At 43.1% G+C, this 20,838-nt stretch overlaps 1 protein-coding gene across 1 annotated transcript in view; it reads right to left on the minus strand.

Annotated features, from left to right (window-relative positions):
• Window positions 1–13,645: 13,645 nt before the first annotated feature.
• The window catches only part of LOC113404949 (ribosome biogenesis protein BMS1 homolog), a 41,025-nt gene continuing 33,832 nt past the window's right edge, over window positions 13,646–20,838 (minus strand). Inside the window, exons 19-23 of the mRNA XM_026653765.2 lie at window positions 18,849–18,971; window positions 17,518–17,665; window positions 16,328–16,503; window positions 15,203–15,364; window positions 13,646–14,159 (exon numbers count right to left, since the gene is read on the minus strand). Of these exons, the coding sequence (XP_026509550.1) occupies window positions 13,929–14,159; window positions 15,203–15,364; window positions 16,328–16,503; window positions 17,518–17,665; window positions 18,849–18,971 (840 nt within the window). The 3' untranslated portion in view covers window positions 13,646–13,928. The remainder of the gene's footprint in view (window positions 14,160–15,202; window positions 15,365–16,327; window positions 16,504–17,517; window positions 17,666–18,848; window positions 18,972–20,838) is intronic.

Below are 20,838 nucleotides of genomic sequence, written 5' to 3' on the forward strand. Positions count from 1 at the left end.
CAAAAGGAAATACTTTTCCACACAATGCACAACTAACCTGTGGAACTCATTGCCATGGGATGTTGTGATGCTCAAAGTACAAATGAGTTACAAAAAAACCTGCATAAGTTCATGGAAGATAGGTCCATCACTGGCTACTAGCCACGATAGACAGGGACACAAACTCATGCTCAAAGCAACTCTAAACCTATAACTACCAGAAGCTGGAAGTGAAAGACGGGGTGGATCACTCCATAATTTCCCTGTTCAGTATGGGCTCTGTTACAGACAGGATACAGGGCTCTAGTATGGGCTCTGTTACAGACAGGATACAGGGCAAGATGGACCATGGTCTGACCCAGTATGGCAGCTCTTATATAAACAAACATAATAAACCATTCTTTATTCCCCATTTAGCCAGTCTAATCTTTGAGGAGGCAGGGATGGAAAGTGAAAACAAAAATCAAAGCTAAAAAGAGCTGGCCAGTAACTTTGAAGCTTTTAATTTATTATTTATATTACAGCAGTGCTGAGATTCCCCCAATCTGAGATCAAGATCCCCTTTAGGGTATGTCATTTCCAGCTCAGACACATGCTAGCTTTGATCGAGCTAGTGTGCTACAAATTCCAGCGTGGCAGCGCGGGTGGCAGGACAGCCAAGCCGCCCTGAGTACAATCCCGCTGGGGATCCTAGGTTATGGCATCAGGTGGCTAGCCCATCCTGCTGCCCGCCCTGCCATGGCTGCACTGCTACTTTTAGCATGCTAGCTCGACCAGAGCTAACGCATGCACATCCACCCGAGCTAGAAATTACACCTCTAGCTTAAGTGTAGACCTACCCATAGCGACACACACAATCCTTGCCTGTCTAAATAGACAAGACGGACAAAGGATGCAAACACAAACAGAGGCCTAGAGGGTTGAAATGATTTGCTCAAGGTCATGCAGCAGGCCAGAGCCAGGATTACAACTCAGATCTCCTGACTCCCAATCCAGTGTCCCATTCCCAAAACCACACTGCCTCCCCAGTCTCAATCGCAGCACTAACAATAACCCCCTCCCTGTAACGTGCCCACCAAGTTTGTTTTAGTGCAATGCACTGTTACCACAAGCAGGTCTAGTGGTGTTTGTTTCAGCAACTATGTCAAACAAAGGAAGTTTTCCCCCCTCATACTCTCCATATACATGTGTAGTGATAACAATGCTCAGCAGTACACACTAAGTGATCAGAAAGGGGAGCAGCACTGCAAAATGGCTCTTTGAAAGAAGCCCTCCCTCTCCCCACCCATCAAAATGGTTACATCCAGAAGCTGCGCTGTTTCTTGGCCATCCCTCTGCACTGCCCCACTGCAGCAGCTCTGATGCTTAATAACAATGTAGGCATACATGCAAAGATAAGGTTAACCAGGGGCAGGGCCGGCTCTGGCTTTTTTGCCGCCCCAGGCAAAAAAGCCTCCGGCCGCCCCGCCCCCCCCCCCCCGCGCGGCAGGGGAGGGCGCGGGGGGGGGGTGGCCCGCGGGGCGGGGGGCGGGGGCCCCGGCTGGGGCTCCGCTCTCCCCGGCGGCGAGCCCGGCCGTGGCCCTGCTCTCCCTGGCGGCTGGAGCCGGAGCGCCGCACCGCCCCCCTCCAGGTGCCGCCCCAAGCACAAGCTTGGTGGGCTGGTGCCTGGAGCCGGCCCTGACCAGGGGTTTTCAGCACTTTCGCCAGCTCTGCCACTGAGTAGCTTGTTACGTTACGCAGGTCATTTAACTTTTCTATGCTTGTTTCCCCTTCTGTAAACATGGCTCATAACCACCTATCAGGGTTGCTGTGAGGTATACGTTATGGATGGAAGGTGCTATTCAAATGCAAAATATCTGTTCTCTGTCACATCAGACATAGGCCACTTCTGAAGGCAGGATTACTGACTCTAAGGACCAACTGTCTTACTCAATCTGGCAAATCATCTGTTCCTGGAGGCTGCTAGTGGCATTAAATTAATAAATGTGCTTAAACTGCATTAGTATAGGAAGTGCTGATTATGATTAATATCACCAGCAATCCTTCTGTACATTTCATAGGGGTGTTATGTTGAATTAACCCTTTTCTTATAACAGCGTCAGTGCTTCATTCATTGGAAATTATCTGCATAGATCCTGTTAAAAAAGAAATCAGACCCACAATTTTGGTGTCTTTGCCCTACATTTGCTGCTTTACACGGTATTTAACACTTGTGTTTCAAAGAGCCTTCAACAATGCAACTGACTCACTGCTACACTTGCGTCTAGCCCTGCAGAAAACCGTCTCCCATCCAGACAATAGTAGCCTCAAAGATAACTCTATTGCCCCCTGCAACCCCAATACACACATACAATGCCTCAATGAGGTGTCAATTTAAAAAGGAGCCAGGGCCATTTCACCTGCCCAACTGACTTAACCAGGGAGTCTGCAGAGTCACACGATCTTGACCTTGATGCTCAATTCAATGAGATTTTATTAACATGACAAGTTATACAATTGTGGGCCAGCTATGTCTCTGCTTAAGACTTGGAGAATGGAACACTGATTCGTTCAACCTTTACTGCCTGTTAACAGATATGCTGAAGGCCATGTTTTTCCATGTGGATGGAAGTATCCAGCCTGCACAGATCAGCTCATCAGATTATGTTCTATGGCAGCATATTAAGGAGATGGAGGAAGGTAAGATAATGCAGACACAGAGAAATAACCTCTGTTATCTTGTATGCAGCTGATTTGTGTCGCATCTTAAAAAGACAGTAATTTACAGTGACTTGAAAGTAGCTGAAAGAAGAGTACATGAGTGACCGCTACAGTTTATGTATATATTTTAAGAATCTCTTATTCAAACTATTTGACAATCTGGAATTGTTACAACTGAGCTAACTGACAAGGCTAAAATGAGAACTGTAGTAGGCAGCAGACAGAACATTTGCAGAACAGCAGCAGTGTGTAGGTTCCTAGAACACTACCAGCTCCAAACTTGAAGCCCATGTTGTTCCAGGTGGGTGGAAGGATCCAGCCTGCACTGACCAACTTATAGGACTAGGACTTTCAGTAGCCTCTTAAGGGGAAGGAGGGAGGTAGGGAATATAGACACAAACATACAAAGAAATAATCAGTTATCTTTTTACAAATTAGTTAAACTGCAGGCACATTTCCCTAATTAGCCCTTACGCTTCCTCATCATGATGAATTAAGTTTAAAATCCATCCTAGTCCACCACTCGAGAAGATTAAATGGTATGTTTTAGATTTTCAGCAGTGAAAGGTTGGATCACTATCTTACTCCTTCGCAAAGACTTCTGGGACTAACGGGCATCAGTCAATCCGGAGACAAATATCCCCTTCTAGCTGAGACCATAACCCTACAGTATTGATCAAATGTCCACATCCCTTGCAGATAATAGAATTTCTCAGTGAACTAATTGTTTTCTCTCCTTTCATCTCTGTAAATGAGGTCAACGGCAAGGGCAAAGAAGAGAGAATTAGCTCTAAGTGTTCTTGGCATCAAAGCTGGCTTGCAAGGGGAGAGAGTGAGTTTTCAGATTTCAGAGAGTATCAGATATGGTTTATAAAGCACTGTGAAGCTTTCAAAAAACTCTAAATCTGGAGTTGCCTCAGATTAATGGGGTTTGCTTTAACTACTTGAGGATTTATGCGTTCTAAATCTCCTTTTATGAACCTTGGCTATACACAGGCAAGAAGACAGCACTAATTCAAGCCATACGTACAATACCACCTGCCTTTCACCTAAGAATCTCAAAGCACTTTACAGATGTTAATGAAACCTCACAACCCACATATAACAGGCAAGTATTAGGGTTCATAAGTGTTCCTGGGACCTTATTTTAACCAGTTGTCTCTTGCCTGTGCAGATAGAACCAAACTGTGTTTTACCTGTGGGCTTAAGCGTGCCCATAAACCATGTTTAAATAAGGCCAACCTGTTATAACACAGTCCCCACTAGACACACAATAGATTAAACTATGCAGGTAGGCTCCTAAAACAACAAGTAAAGGGAGGCACCAAGAGATGGACAAGTACAAGAATACAGTACAGTTCCTCAAAAAGTCCCTTCCCTAAAATGGTGATTGTTCTCCTAGGTCTGAACTTTCAGCCCTTTCATTTTCACCTAGCACTGCTTATTGGACAAAGGCTACTCCTTGTCTGGCAAGGCTTAACCAAATTGCCTCGTTGCCTCATATATTCACATATACTCAGATGTCTGCTCAGGCCAGCTGGCAGCACACTAATACGATGGTTACATGTCCTTGATGAGTAAAATAATCCCTGTGTATTTGGACCCCAGCTTGCAAAGATTTATGCATGTGCAATAGTCCCACTGAAGACAATGGGACGGGATGGACGGCATACACTTTACAAAGTTAAACATATGCCTGCATCTTTGCAGGATTGGGCATTACTTTGTTATAGGTCATCATAGTCAATTTTTCTTTGTTCTTTATAATGGTAAGTAGGTTAGAATTTTGGTACATTAGATAGTTAATCACCATTAACATCTCACCTACAAACTGAATATCAGAGATGCTTAGGGGAAAAAAACAGAACATCTGGTCATCTCTAATCAGTTCTAATTTTTGTAACATCATATTTGATTATTAAACGTATCCCTGTTGCTCCTACTTACCTTACTGTACTAGTTATTTAATTTTTAAAACATATCTTCTATTTTTATAGCATTAACATGCCTTATAGTGGTTTCTATTCTCAACAAGGAGATGCCTTATAGTCTCATATCCCACAGAGGTAGCTCAAACAGAAGATTTTCCTATAATTTCATTTATTTATTTCCTTCCCTTACTTTCTTACTTGAGAAAAAGAATGAGTAGCAGCCTGTAAGGACAACTACACTCTGCCCAAACTTGATCATTCCTCCTTTTGCCTTTTCTTTCTTCATCTGCCCCTTTCTCTTTCAACTGTACCTTCTTCTCTATACCAGGAACAGCATTTGATAGAACAACAGTAGGCAAAAGCAAACCTGAGCTGGGCAGCCCCTTTATAGAATAAGCCCCTCCCACAGGAAGGAGGTAGGATAATTGCAATTAGAACACAGAGCTGAACTATGGGATATCAGCACACAGTGCTGAGTAATTTTTGAAGAGGCAGCAGCTGTTTATCATTAACTAACACAAACTTTCTTCCCCCTCCCTTCAGTTGGTCTCACTGCTGCTCAAAACCAACTTTATGTAATAAAACCCCCATACTAATTGGCTGTTGTGTTGAACCACAGCTGTGCTTGGTCTGCTGGTTTAATGCACCAGCCTCCTCTGCTCATCTCATCTGATGAAAGCACTCTGTACCCTTACTTCGTTTTGGTGTAGTACATTCACAAATAGTATGGGGGTAATAGAGCACAGTAAAAAATCCCAGCCTTCTAAGCACTTCATTCCAACATGTTTTCCACAGGTATCAAAATAAGCTGGAATTGACTCAAAGTCACAATGAACTTCATTACACCCCCAATCAGTTTCTGCAGAATTGAGGCTTTTGTTAAAAGCCTAGCTGCATCTGCACTGGCAAAATTAGTACCTGTATTTCAAGAACTACTGTCCCCAGACTAGGTGCAAGGGTGCCAAGTGACTAGCACAGACTGCAGCCACTGAAACCTGCTCTGAAATTCTGTGACACAGTGGTAAAAACACCAGGGCTCTGTCTGCATCTGATGGCAAATACAAATCCAATTTTTGAGGTCTCTGTTTGGGGGAGGGACCCCTTCTGAAAGTGGCCCAGTGCAGAGACTGGCAGAGTCAGAAGCCAGTCAGCCTGAAACTATCTCGTTAGACAAGTGTGATCTTTCCATTCCATGCCTATGGTAAGTGTAAGCTTTATCTACTGAGGCCTTGGCTACACTTGCAAGTTACAGCGCTGTAAAGCCTCCCCCAGCGCTGTAACTCACTCCCCGTCCACACTGGCAGGGCACTTACAGCACTGTGTCTCCCTGGGTACACCGCTGCAGATACTCCACATCTCCAAGAGGAATAACAGCTGCAGTGGAGTGGCTATGACTCACAGGTGTGAGTGTAAACGCTTGCAGTGCTGTACTAATTACCTTGTCAAGTGGCCAATCCTCTCCATTGTTGTGACCGGCTGCAGGAATGTGGAAGTGCCGGTTTCAAAGCTCCTACCACAGAGAAAAGCAAACAGATTGCAGCTTGTTTTGAGTGAGTGAATGAATGAGCAGGGGGCCGGGAGTTCAGAACTTGCAAAATAGAGAGCTGACACGCTCCAGAAAGCACTCTCTCTCCCCCCACACTCCCTGTCACAATCCCCCCGTTTTGAAAAGCACGTTGCAGCCACATGAATGCTGGGATAGCTGCCCATAATGCACCGCTCCCAACACAGCTGCAAATGTTACAAGTGTGGCCACACCACTGTGCTGGCAGCTGTCAGTGTGGACAGACTGCAGCGCTTTTCCCTATTCAGCTGCACAAAAACAGATTTACCTCACAGCGCTGTACAGCTGCAAGTGTAGCCAAGGCCTAAGCTTGCACTGTTGACCTTGTTGTCTATGCCTTAATGACATTGACATTTAAATTGGCATTATTCTATTCCAAAAATTGATGCCTTGTTGAGATGAATGGGGCATTTCACACCTTTCAGAGCTATTGTTTCCTGCCCTGTGTCTGCTGAGTCAGGCAGATAAGGTTGCATTGGTTACATTGGATTCACATTTTTAATGAAAAGCTTAGATCCTGGAGTACACTTCAGCAGCAAAGGGGGCATCCTGTGGCAAATTCTATCTCCCCTTCTTTGCTGAAAGAAGAGAGCTCTGTGCTGGGTGGGGTAGAGGGAAAGTGTCTCCAAGTTAACATTAGTCGCAGTAGCAAAGCCATGAACATCCCTTCCATTTACTTCAATGGGGGGATATGATCAAAGCCCAAATTAAAGCCAGTTAAACCTATTAGGATTATTTGTGAATCAAACACTCAAAGGTGCTCTCCAGGCTCCTGTCATCTCCAGCATGGGTGCTGTTTTCTGTTTCTTTTGGGTGTGGTAGGGAAGGCGGCAAGGGAAGACTGGGGATTTCTAACAAACAGAACACAACCCAGCACTTTATGGCCTCTATAGCCAGGGCCGGCTCCAGCTTTTTTGCCGCCGCAAGCGGCCAAGAGAAGGGAAAAAAAAAAAAAGCCGCGATCGGTGGCAATTCGGCAGCCGGTTTGTCCCTCCGAGAGGGACTGAGGGACCCGCCACCGATTTGCCGCCCCTTTCCATTGGCCGCCCCAAGCACCTGCTTCCTGCGCTGGTGCCTGCAGCCGGCCCCGTCCACAGCCATTTCTTCAGGTAACTCCTGGCCCATAGCACCTGCCGAGCAGTTTGGTCAACCTCAAGACATGATGTTTTAACCTCATGAGCCAAACATATATACGCAGGTCATAAAATTCTAGACCCCATAAGATTTATGTTCCCTTGCCGAACATGCCCCTGACCACCCCAAAGGCATATCGGTGTTGCCAATGCTCACACATTTATAGGGAGTGAAGAAATAAGAAAATTCCTGGACCAGAAAGTTTACAGACTAGAGCAAAACACAGTCATCTCATACCGGGGACTATCAAATATCCATTAAATTGGGACTATTTTTAATCTCTGTTTAGCTGCATGGTATTCTAACTGGTGACCTATCTATTAGTAATACCCTGAGCCACCCAGTCCCCCATAAGTGCTAATGATGCCCCTTCCAGAATGAGACTTGCTTTCTGGAATCTTCATTACATCAAGTTCTCACTTTCTGGAGCTTACACAGGTAAAGTCAGCCACACATTGCTCTCAATCTCTAACACACGCTGTCTGGCACACCCTATTCTTCAAGGGACAGCTGCCATTAACCAAATACAAATAATAATAATGCAACAGTAAGTCTCATTTTAGTACAATATCCAAATTCACTTCTAAAGATGTTCCGGGGTCCTTCACTAATATATTTACATAGATGCATTTTTTCCCCACCCCCACATCATTCACTGGCAGGGAATGACCTGGCAGTCTTCAGATCTATAACACAGACCTCTTCCAATTCAGCTGCATTATACCTGAAGCCCTCAAGGGCAGGGCAGGATTTCCCTCTTGGGGCCTTGTCTTCCCTCAGAAAAGCATGTATTCTTAATGCATATTAACTTGAGGTAAAATCCTCACAAAAACAAGGAAGTTCTGTATTGCCAACTTTAAATAGTTTTTAACTCCACCTGCTAATTCGTGGGCAAACTACAAACAGCCTTCTTGCTTGTGAATGTCCTACAGAACAGGAATAATTCACAGAAAGTATTCCATGAATAGTTTTAATTAAATTATGATAAAATGGCAAATTATGATTAAATGTCAATTGTTTGTGGACAATTGGTGCACAACAACAACAGAGAGGAAGATTTATCAAATAAATTATATAATGCAGATTAATCCACCAGCTCTTGTCTTTTCCATCTCTAATATCTACTAGGCACATGCCTGCCAAAAAGCTTAGCAACTTCTTGCACAACCTTCCTCCATACTGAATGTGCAAGGAATTTAGAGCAATCTCTGTTAACAGAGCATGGCTCTGTTTCCCACCAGTGGTTAGACCATGCACAGAGGTTTGAGAGTCCACTACTGCCATGGGTGCTAATGGACCTGCTTGTTTAGCAGTAGAAACCCCTGCTTTTAAATCCAGAGGTCCTGGATACACTGAACTAGGGTCATTGATACATGAATCTGTTGCCATATCAATTTACTATACAAAAGTCTTCCTGTCAGGAGATAGGGAAAAGCCGAAATAAGAGGGTGTAGCCCAATGTAGTAAGAGTCAAGACAAAGCCAAGGCCAAAGCACGGTGAGCGCTATCCTGGAGAAGGATTTTGACTTGTGCAAAAGTTGTGGATATATTTTTGTTATCTGACTTTTCTAGCCATTTACACACTGAACCACTGTTTCTTCTACTCTGCAATTTAAGTGACACCACATTTTTGCACCATCCTGTAGCAAGCTACTCCTGTGTACAAGGTTAATTTCAAGCTATTGCCTCATTTTAGGCAACTATTTACCACATTCATCTTCTATGCATTTCAATTTCTGCCACCAATGCATTTCTTATAATTGGAATGAGGTGCTCCATTAAGTTTCCTAATAGATTCTGTTTTCAAAACCCAATAATTTAGGGCACAATACATTAAAACAGACAACATGATTAAGCCTGGTGTTTGTGAATATAAGGTTCCATCAACAGTGACCTTTAAAACTAGAGCAAGGGTGGTCTTTAAGCTTGGTTCCAGAGAAAGCAATATGCCTAATTGCAATAGGTGCTGTCAACACTATCACCCTCAAAGAATCTTAAAACGCAGTACAGTGTACATGGGAACAAACCATAGCCCTGATTTTTAGAAGTGTAGAATAGCTGCAGCTCCCCCAGACTTCATTTGGAGTTGTGGGTGCTCAGTCTTTATGAAAACCAGGCCCATGTTTTTAACTGTATCCCCAAATTATACCAGAACCTTGTCCTAGTTTGGAGACACAGCTAAGACATATTTAAGGCTATGTCTACACTATTAGCTGCTGTAAGATTGCTTGCGTAGCCAGCCACCCTACGCTGACAGGAGAGAGCTCTGCCATCAACATAAAACCACCTCCACGAGCAGCAGCAGCAATGTTGGTGAGAGAAGCTCTCCCGCCAACATAGCGCTGTGCACACTACCACTTATGCTGGCAAAACTTGTGTCATTCAGGGGGGTGTTTCTTTCACACTCCTGCACGAAGAAGGTCAACCCATGCTTTAATTACATCAGGAGGGTACTGTGTTTTAACAGTCTTCTAACAAGGTAGTTTCTTCATGAAACCCCTGAACTGTGCTTAAATACTGCATCCATTAACTAGGTTTGCTCTGCCATGTGGATGGAGCTTTTATTTCATAATTTCTTGTCACTACAGAGTAGCTCTCCCATTTTAAAAACATAATGGGTATAAAATAAAAATCTCCCAAATGCTGGTTGGGACTGAAATGACTCCTCTTGGCTCCAAACTTACATAGCTGGATGCATCAATACAAATGGATTGCACAGCACATATTTTATTCCATCTCCCAGAGAGTAGTTTTTCCTCAGTGTGAATAAGTCATGGTGGTGAGCTGCAGCAACTTGACATTTTTATACTAAGGAAGACAAATGGGAAAGATTCTCAAAAGACTCAAAGGGCAGTTAGCTGCAATTTGTCCACTAGAAAATCTGCCTTGTAGAAGAGAACTTTCATCAGCTGACCTTCTGCTTCCCAGGACATTTTAAAAATGCTACCTCCTCTTATTGCCCTCATCTAGCACAGGCCTCTACTGTCCTTTCACCTTCCCATCACTGCTGAGGCAAGAACTGCCCCCCCCCAACCCCCATATACTGCAGCCTTCCTCCTGCTCCTTCCACATCTAGCTCCCTCATTTACTCTCCATCCATTCTCATCTCTCATTCAAAATGATGCATTGCCCAATCCTCTTCGTTTTCAGGCTCTCCCTGCTATTATGTTTATTGTCACTTTGTGGGCTGAATCAGCCCTGTTGTAACTCCACTGAAATCTGTGGCTGAAGGTGGCAAATATCTTGTGATCATTAGCTCTGTGAAATACTTTGGGTACAGTTTATTATGAATAGCCTCCTTCAGGGAGAGCTGGATGGTGTATTGACTTGGAAGATTTGTATGTGGAAAATGTGTAAAGGGATTGTTGTTGTTTTTAAGTTTGCCTGGGGATTAGACATGAGCAAAATTGCTTGTTATTTGTACCTCATGTGGCATTCACTATGTTCACTCAAGATAAGAACAGCTGCGGACCCTTGTTCTGCCACCTGTAGGAACATTGCCAATGATTCTCTCAGATAACTCTGGCTTTGTTATAGTATTCTCCCCACTATATACAGTATTACCAAGACGTTATTCTTGTGACAGGGATAGTTCTACTCTGCTTACCTTGTAACAATTTTCGGAGACACGGAGGAGGCGGCTTGTTTCAGATAGTTGAATGTGAAATGTGATCAGAGCCTGGTCAAGCTTCTGTTCGTTACCTAGTACAGTGCAAAGAGGGGATGTTCACCAAGACAGATCCTACCCCACACCCTCCTGGAAACATCTGCAAATACCCTGCTGTATCAGATATACTCCATGTTTGATAACATGCTAGATAAAGATAGTCCGTTTTCAAACAGCCCCATAAAAAGACCATTTTTTGCTGACTAATTTTGGGCCAAATGTTCTCACCTCTGCTCAAGGGAGCCAAGAGAAGCCTGGACCTGTGGATTCTGGCCCATAGGGCACAGAACGGGTTGGGGAACAACTATTCCATGATATGCCCCCACCAGCCCATGTGGCAGGGGTTTCACGGCGTTCAGGCTCTGTATTTGGGAAAGGCCAGGCTGGAGCGGGGGGCTGGCTGGGCTTTGCCACCTTCCCCCCTCTCAAGCCCAAGGGCAAAACCAATGAGAGTGAATGCTGAGTGAGGAGTAACATGTCTGTGCACCTCCCGCCAGGCTATGACAGCACAGCGGAGGTCAGGGGAGCTAGGGCAGTCTGCTAGCGGAAAGTACATTAGCTAAGGGCGGGTGCAGAGGCACAAAGTCTCCACAAGGATCATCTGTGTTCAAATGTCAAACACTGTGCCCGTTCTGAACAGGAGCAAAACCAACCCTTCCCCCCCACCCCTGGAGAATCTGGAATAAATTCCCCATGTACAAACCTTGGGCGTTCCCCTTCCACTTTGGGGGTTACTCCAGTGTCGCACAAAGCCATTCATTTCTCCATGCCCAGAGAATGACCAGCAGTTTTGCTCATCTCAGAAAGCTTCCCAGGTGTTCTCACAGAACTGGGCCAAATCACTCTCAGCTGCAAATCCACCAGCATCAATGGTGTCGCACCAGGGACCCATTTAGAAGTTAGCCCCACTCTAGCATTACAGGATGTTTGAGAACAAGCCACTTCCCCTTCCTATTCCATGGAGAGAAAACTAAAACATTTGAATGTGAAAAACAGGCCAAAGTGTATTAGAGGCCATTATTGTTATTAAAAACAAATATTTTCCAGTCTTTCTGAATGAAAACCATGTAGCTGCATGCGACCAAGACTCTGTTCACTTTTGGTACATAAAGTATTAATGTGATCTCCCTGCTGTGCAAAGTCTGTATTATAGCCATTATTTTCCATGGTCATTTTAATCTATACATTGTGTGTCACACTTCCCTCATGTTATAGGCAGGGATTTATAGGCACCTACCTTAGAGCATCCTAAATCAAAGCACAGGAACAATTAGCAAATGTATTGGAACCTGGCCAGACTCTCTATCATCATAAAAGTGGGGGATACTGGGCCCCCTGAAGTCCAAAACAATGAAAAAAAAATCTGCCTTGATGGTTACTTAATATGTTTCCCCTCATAAATTTCCAAAATAAAAAGGCTCTACTGGTGATTTCAAAATAGTTTTTTCTCTATTATGGAGGAAGTTACACTTTCATAGTTAAGGTGGAGTTGAGTTTTCCACTTAAAGCAGTTCTACCTTTTTGTTTCACATGGATATAACTTACCCTCCCCAAAAACACATTTAACACACAGATGTTACATCAGTTTAACTTAAAGTTATTTTTAAACACAGGTCAGTTTAAGAATGATTTATCGCAGGGTAGTTTAAACTAATTTAAGCTAAATTGATTATAAACCAGGGGTTTGTATTGATGTAAAGGGAGACTATACAGCCTTTGCACCAGTTCAATAAAAAAATACCTAGTTTTTATGTATTGCTTTTCATCCATAGATATCAATGTGCTTTATAAAAGGTGTGTTAAGGGTGTTTTCAACAGTTATGCTAACTTGCGGGGGGGGGGGGGGGGGGTAGGGGAGGATGATCCACAGCTTTTTGCTCCCAGGCAGACAGAGTCCCAAAGTACTTGCACAAGTTGTGGAGTATGCATTCACGGTTCTAGCCACAGTCCAAGTGGACAATGAAGAACTGCCCAAATACTGACCAGGGGCGGGATGCAGGTGAATCATTTTTTCTTTTGAACACTTGGCTTTGAACTACAGCGGAAGGCACATGGGAAATACTTCTGCGGTGCTCAAGTTCAGGAATGCAAGACCCAGATATATGGAAGTGACCACTTCCATGGCATTTACTATAACACCAAAGCCAAATAATGCACCCTGCCCTTTCCAGGACGTGGCTGTTGTAGAGTAGTGAGCTTCCTGCCTTTTCACAGTAGCTCTGCTGCAGGGCAGAATTAGGAAAAGACTGAAGGCTTATTTACACTTAGAACGCTACAGAGGCACGGCTGCGCCGTTGCAGCACTTCAAAGTAGACAATACTTATGCCAATGGAAGGACCTCTCCTGTCTGCCTCCCTGAGAGGCGGTAGCTAGGTCGATGGAAGAATTCTTCTGTCAACCTAGTGCTGTCTACACAGGTACTTATACTGTCTTAACAATGCCACTCAAGGGTGTGGATTTTTCACACCCGTGCCATGTAGTTATGCTGACTTAATTTTCTAATGTAGACCAGGCTTGAGCATTACCAACCCAGAGACAGATTCTGACACCCTTATTTACATTAAGTAGCACCTTACTCCGGGAGCAGTCCATTGAAATCAAGGTAGTCCATTCATAAATGAATGACATTCAATAATTAACATTAAAATAGTTTAATGGTTGCTTGCAGAGCATGCAGTATTGATGTAACTGCACGGAAATACAAAGGAGACAGTTTTCCAGTAGATATGAATTCCCCCCTACCCCCCAAAAAATAATTTACATCTTTTATTTATATGCATTTCCAAATGATAAGAGGTCGTATTAGCATTTTTTTCCCCTTGTCTTCTCAATAGCAAGTTCAATTTATTCCAAGGCATGGTTTCAGATATTGTCTTTTGATTTGATGTTTGTAGGTACTGCATAGATAACTATCCTCCAGTTCCATTTGAGATCTGATGAGACCTCCAGAAACTCACTTCTCTCTCTCTCCAGATCCCTTCAAGCTTGACTTCTGCCTCTTTTTCTCCTTCTGTCCCATAATTCGAAAGAGTTTTTTCTTGGCTTCCTTTTGCCTCTTAAATTTCTCTTCCTCCTCCTTGTCCTTCCTTTTGAGGTAATCTTTAAGGTGCTGACGATGGTTTAATTTGGCCTTCTTTATTTTGTAACTATGCACGGTACCCAAAGCAGTAAGTAGGGCTGATATCTGATTGAAACAGAAAACAGAGTTAAATATAGAAATAGTTACCTTTTGGGTGAGTCACAGAACAGCCTCCCAAAAGAAAGAACAAATTTAACCCCTGGGAAACCATGAGTTAAAGATATTATTTAATGAACAGTGTCAGGATCAGAGACATTGGGCAAATCACTTACTCTCACTGTGACTCTGTTTCACCTTTGTAAAATGGGGATAATTACCATGCCTAATCATAGGAACATTAAGAGGCTTAATTATCATTTATGAAGCTATTTTGAGATCCTTGCATTGAAGGAATTATTGAAAAGTGTTGTGCATCATCATTATTATAAGATTATTTAACTTTACAGGAAGGCTAAATTGAGGTTTACATCCTCCCGTTTTTACAAACCCTCTACCTTTCCCCAAATCCTGCATCAATTTCTTAATTTGTGTTCAAAGCCTCTCTTTACTATTACTGGATGGCAAACATAAGAGCAAAGAGAAGCAGGCAATTATATACCTAAAACTCCCATATGGTGCGATAACTGCACACCGTTGACCTAAACATCTTGAGAACACGAGGACTAGGACAAACACCTCTACCCCGATATAACGCGACCCAATATAACACGAATTCGGATATAACACAGTAAAGCTGCGCTCGGGGGGGGGGGGGGGCTGTGCACTCTGGTGGATCAAAGCAAGTTGGATATAATGTGGTTTCACCTATAACGCAGTAAGATTTTTTGGCTCCCGAGGACAGCGTTATATCGAGGTAGAGGTGTACTAGGAGAATTGGGGAGACATACTTTTGCCATACATGATCTACTACAACAATTCCTAGCAACTATCTGCTCTGTAGTCTGCTCAGGACCAATTCAGCACAGAGCTCTGGTATGTACCGTATACAGAGATGGAATGATGGCTGGAGGCAAGATATAATCCCAGGAACAAATTTTTGGCAATAGCTGCACATTTCAGTGATCCTAAAATTAAACTAAGAGTCACACATGATCCAAGCAACACCATCTTAAACAGGAAGTGTTAATTTCACAATAAAACATATTTACCTTCTTTTCATGAGGCTCCCTGATAACCGCTGGTCTCCACTGGTCCTTCGTAGGCTTAGCTTTCTTCTCATGATTCTTAGGCTTGTTCTTAAATGGCAGTGCCTTCTGGAGTGCTTTAGGAATGTGGAGCTTATTGAAATGCTTCTTCTCCCTCACTATTGGCTGAAAAAACAAATTTCACACACACATAAGAGTCATATTTCTATAACACTTTTCCTGTGCATAGTACTTGACATTTCAAATAAAATTAGTTCTCTGTCTTTCTTGCCCTTGGCTAGGGATGGTAGACATAGTATAACACAGGTGAACCTAAGGCTAAGATTTTGTCATGGATATTTTTAGTAAAAGTCACGGACAGGTCATGGGCAATAAAGAAAAATTCATGGAAGCCCGTGACCTGTCCCTGACTTTTACTAAAAATATCCATGATAAAATGGGAAGGGACTGGGCAGCTGAGGGTAGCTGGGAGCTCCAGGGTCCCTGCCACCCATGGGGGGCTCAGAGCTCCAGGGCCCCCCTGCCTCTGCCATGGTGGTTGGGGAGCAGCTGCCGTCCCTCTGCCACTACCGTGGGGGCCGGGGAGTTGCGAGGTACCCCACTGCCCATGATGGCTCGCTGCCTCAGGCAGCGGGGATACCTCACAACTTCCTGCCACTGCGGGAGGCTGTGGGACACTGTCTCTCATTACATCTTTTGGATGAGATGTAAAACAAAAGCCCTTATCACTTATGGGTCTTCAAAAAAATCCTATGATGTGGTTTTACGAGATTATGGATATTAGCTTTGCCATCTAGGACAAATGTCTTTGTGGTAATTAAGAAGTCTGCCTATATCAACCTCAATGCCATTTTATCTGGATGTCCCACTGGTTCTCCAACTTTTCACGGGTCACTTTGTAAATTCTCATTGATCCACCATCCAACTCAACACCTCGATCCCCCACAACTTGGTTCTTGCTCTGCAGACCACCCAGAAAGGGCCATGACAACTATTCTGTGAGTGAAGAGATGTACACATACAAACACACACGTATGTACATTGCACTTAATTTTACACTGATTTTAGGAACAGAGGAGGTCACATACACATATTTTAACTCACAGATTGCAAGAATATAAAAGATACCTTATAAAGGGAATCTTTGTTTTGCTTCAGTCTGATGCCCCGTTCGTGCCTCAGTTGGCCAGTTGTCTTCATTCCTGTCCAAGTATCTTTCTCACCTGCTGGCTTCAGCAAGGATGTTACTGGGTTATAGAAGGCTGGGATGGAAACAGGATACCAAGTCCGCATAAAGACAATATCTGAAAGGAAAGAACATGATCACTTAGCTTTTGACAATGTGGTTTACTGTATCCACGCTACAGATAAACATCATTTGAATAAGGAAGTCAACTGAATTGCAACCCACACACTAAATTAACTTCTATTTTACAAGAGGAGCACTCCTCTTATCCTCAGTCTCTAGAACATCAGGCAGAGCAATGCATGTATTAATACCTCTGGACTCCTCAAAACCTGCATACAAGTTACACAAAGAGAAGCATATTTCTGAAGAGTCCCAAGTTGAGTATCACTGTACTAGATATTCCTACCCGATTAAAAAACTTATAATGATCTATAGCAAAGGAGGTCACATATAGTCTGTGCCTATCAACAGCAGCATATCCAAATTAGTCTTCCCTCTACATGTTTTTCAAAGCCAAACTATATGCTGCTATAATTTTCCACTAGCACAAATTCAATATGGTGTAACTACAATCATATGAGAACAGAGCATAGGGCACAGTGACCTGATGCACATATCATCCGACTGCAGTCAAGTAGGGAATCCCCAGCAGATCACTAAAAAATTAAACATCTGCTTTGTAATCACACATCAGACGAGAGAAAAGCTTCTGATTAAGGGCTATCAACTCTCCCCTGATTCATAATAAAAATCCCTTTCTAGCACTCACACCGCTATGTACAGCATATGCTTGAGTTCTCTAGGCAAACAGAGTTCTAAGTTCTCCAGAATATCGTTTACAAAACAAACTAACTGAGGGCAGAAACAGGTCACCTAATAGACCTTCTGCATCTGTATTTCCTATTATTCTCAGTAATAGCATCATTGAAAAGAACCAAACATAAGTGATTTTTTTCCAACTCTGTCACACACACATTCATCAACACGATAAATAATCAAAAGATTCTGTTCTCTCTGAATTCACATTTAGGTTATTAGAGAGTCAAGAATACAACTGGTGCTTCCATACTTGGGGAAGGAGGAGGAAAGGCATGGGATGATGATCTCTTATTTGGAGAGTGCTACTCACCACTCATCAGCAGCTTGTCTTCGAATGTTGCCCTGAACGCTCCTTCAGGTTTTCTAAGAGCCTTTTTGATCTGTCCTCGAATACCACTCACAGTGCGAATGGCCGCCCCTTCAAATTTAGCCACTTCCAATGGAGAATTGAACATTCCCTGTGAAACACAAAGATTATAGACCATTTATTAAAGATGGCATGTTTATTATGAATAAAATACAATCCTACCACTCTCTATACAGACTTGTGTAGGCCACAAAAGCACAATCATCCCCAAGCAGTTTATCATAAACAGGAAATTGGGACCATAAAATGTTGTTCTTAAATTTATACGGTCACTGATCACATTAAGAATCTATGATAGTGATTATTTTTTTCTTCTCAGACAGTCATCTAATTTACACCATATAAATAGAGGTAAAATTTCTTAACAATAAATTCAGGTTTTCACCTTTGCACCCACCCATCTCAACCATGAACATGTTAGAAAGCATCTTCCCATTTCTCCTTTGAAGATTTGTTTACCATAACATAACATTTGGCAGATGTCTTGTATGATGTAACTGCCTTAAATTACTGGGGGGGGGGGATAGGGTGAGGAGGGGGGAGTACCTAATATAATGCAGCATTCTAGGACATGAGTTTCTGCATTTATAAAATACAAGAAGTCAATGGGACTACTCATGGGCTTAAAGTTAAGTGAGCGATTGAGTGCTTTGTTGGACTGGGTGCAGAGCGCTCAGCAACTTGCAGGCTCAAGCCCCAAGTCCCCTAACCTGAAGCTCTGTTTCCCTGATTTAGGGTAGCCTGCAGGCTTCACCAAAGCGGTTTGGCTCCTTGGAGACTCAGTCTTACACCACCTCCTCCCCCAGCCAGCTCCACAACTGTACAGGAAGTCTTAATTTCTGCAGGAGCTCAGCTTCCGTCCTGCAGTTTGTGAATGCTATAGGACCAAACCCTGCTGGAGAAGGAACAGACTGGGTTAATATTCTGCTGAGATGGCAGGCACCGGGGAAGCTGGCCAACTGATTATCCACACCCCACTTTTACAAAACCCTCTGGAAGACAGTACTGTATTTGGCACAACAGAGTTTAGAAGAGTGAGGTTTGGCTAATGGAGGTAGTCATAATAATTTATATTCCCTGTAAGATACTTTTACAAAATGTATTGAATATGCTTTAAAAAAAATTACAAGGCCAAAAACCCTATTCAACATCCCTAACTCAGCAAAATTCCCATTACTTTGAGACTTCTGCCTGAAAAAAGACTGATGAACAGAGCCCGAAGTTGCATTTCCTTCCGACCTTCATTCTAGCAGGATTACTGTATACACACATACCTTAATAAATGATGTGTTTTTGTAAATTTTAAATGGGAAACCAGTCAGCTTTAATTTCTTCACGACTGTTATGGATTTATCTAAATCAAGCACGACTCCTGTGGCAGCTATCCGGAAATCAGGCTGAAATATACAACAGTATGGATGATTGATAGATCATTAAATGTGTATAACAACAATCCTACTGCAGCGACTGAAGAACTCACTTGACAGGTACTATTTCACAACGTCATAACCAGAGTTCACAGACTTTACAACTTCAACAGTAGCACTGCAGCATGGCAAACTAAAATCAACTTCATGAAAACTGGTTGAGTTACTGCCAATGTCACATCCCTAGCACCCATTAATGAACTATTCAGAATGGCTATTCAAATGAATTTTAAAGTCATCTTTACGATTTTTTCCCCATTTTCTACTATACTCTGCACTCTGTTTCTTCATGAAAAAGAATTTTACACACACACACACACACACACATGCGGAAGGGCTCAGAGCAAAGGGACTTTGTGTATTGTAATAACAATCATACCTCTCTTGTTGAGATATTATGAAGATATCCTTTAAATATTTAAAAACCAAACAGAAAGGCAATATAAAAGAAGACACACATGCACTTCTCTCAGGGCTGGGTTAACAAAACAACGCCTCAAGAGTTACTACTGGGCTCGCCAGGGAGCGATCTGAATTCCTTAATATGTGGTGTAAGTGCATACAAGTGTACGTACAATAAAGGCATACCTACACTTGGAGCTAGGGTTGTGATTCCCACCTCACACAGACTTACTTGCACGAGCTCTCATGGAGCTAGCATGCTAAAAATAGCAACAAAGGCTAGCTGTGCCTAGAACAAACTCGTCTGAATCCCCTGCTAAGTTCCTGTGCTGTCACTCACTGCAGCTACACTACTAATTTTTAGCATGCTAGCTCAACAACAGCTAGCACATGTACATCTGCGTGTGCTGGGAATTACAACTCTAGTCCTAAATCAGGGGTTCCCAAATCTTTTGCCTGCGTGACCCCATTTTAAAACTTACTCTTTCCTATAACCCCAGACAGCAACATAGCAGCCAAAGAATCCAAGGAATTTACACATTAAGCATCTTATTTAATGATCTCTCAAGTGACACATGGGCTTGCGTGTTGCAACACAGCTTCTCAAAGTCTGGTGGCATGGTGAAAATTGCACCTCTAATCTCCAATGTGACATCAAGGGTAGATTGATATCAGCCGATGGACACAAGTGTGCTGAACCCAGCTTCACACAAATATGTGCTTGTGAATGGCACCGTCAGTTTCACAGTGCATGTTTGAGAGTGCAGGATATTCATTCTGGACAGTGAACAAGAACACCAGGAGAGAAAGTTGGACATATGTTCGTCACAAGAATCAATCACAGGAAATTTCGATGAGCTATTTGATTTCAGCTGCTGGCAAGTCCACGGCATCAGGCTTACACTGAAAGGAGTGTCACATCCAATTATACTTTGTCACATCCAAGTTGTGGAAAAAGGATGAAAACCGTTCCTCCAGCTGGCTGTGATGCTCAGCCATCACCTGTGTGGGAGGCAGAAAAATTTCATTGTCAAGTAGGAACTTGCAAAGCTGCGGGAAGAATTCATAGTTTGTCTTCAATAGATTATTCTTCCAGAAAACAATTTTCTTTATGAATCCTGGGATTCTATCACTCAGCTGAAGGATGTGGGTGTTCTTTCCTTGCAGACCTGTTTTCAATTCATTCAAATTTCCCAAATGTGTCTGTGACATAGGCAAGAAGGCACATCTCCCTTTGGTCACAAAGAAAATCAAAGAATTCACTCTTTTTGCAGTCTATTGCAGGGCATGCAGCTAGTCTCTCAGCTGAAAAAAAATCATCCCAGTACTTTTCCTCTCGAGAACCATAAACTTCAGTGTGGAACAACAGCACGTCATGATCAGACCCTATTTCTTCATACAGTTTTGCAGAGATGCGAACCTTGATGTAGTTCAC

This window comes from Terrapene carolina, unplaced genomic scaffold, assembly GCF_002925995.2.
Source record: "Terrapene carolina triunguis isolate 2854851 unplaced genomic scaffold, T_m_triunguis-2.0 Scaffold148, whole genome shotgun sequence".
In the NCBI taxonomy this organism is placed as follows: Eukaryota; Metazoa; Chordata; order Testudines; family Emydidae; genus Terrapene; species Terrapene triunguis.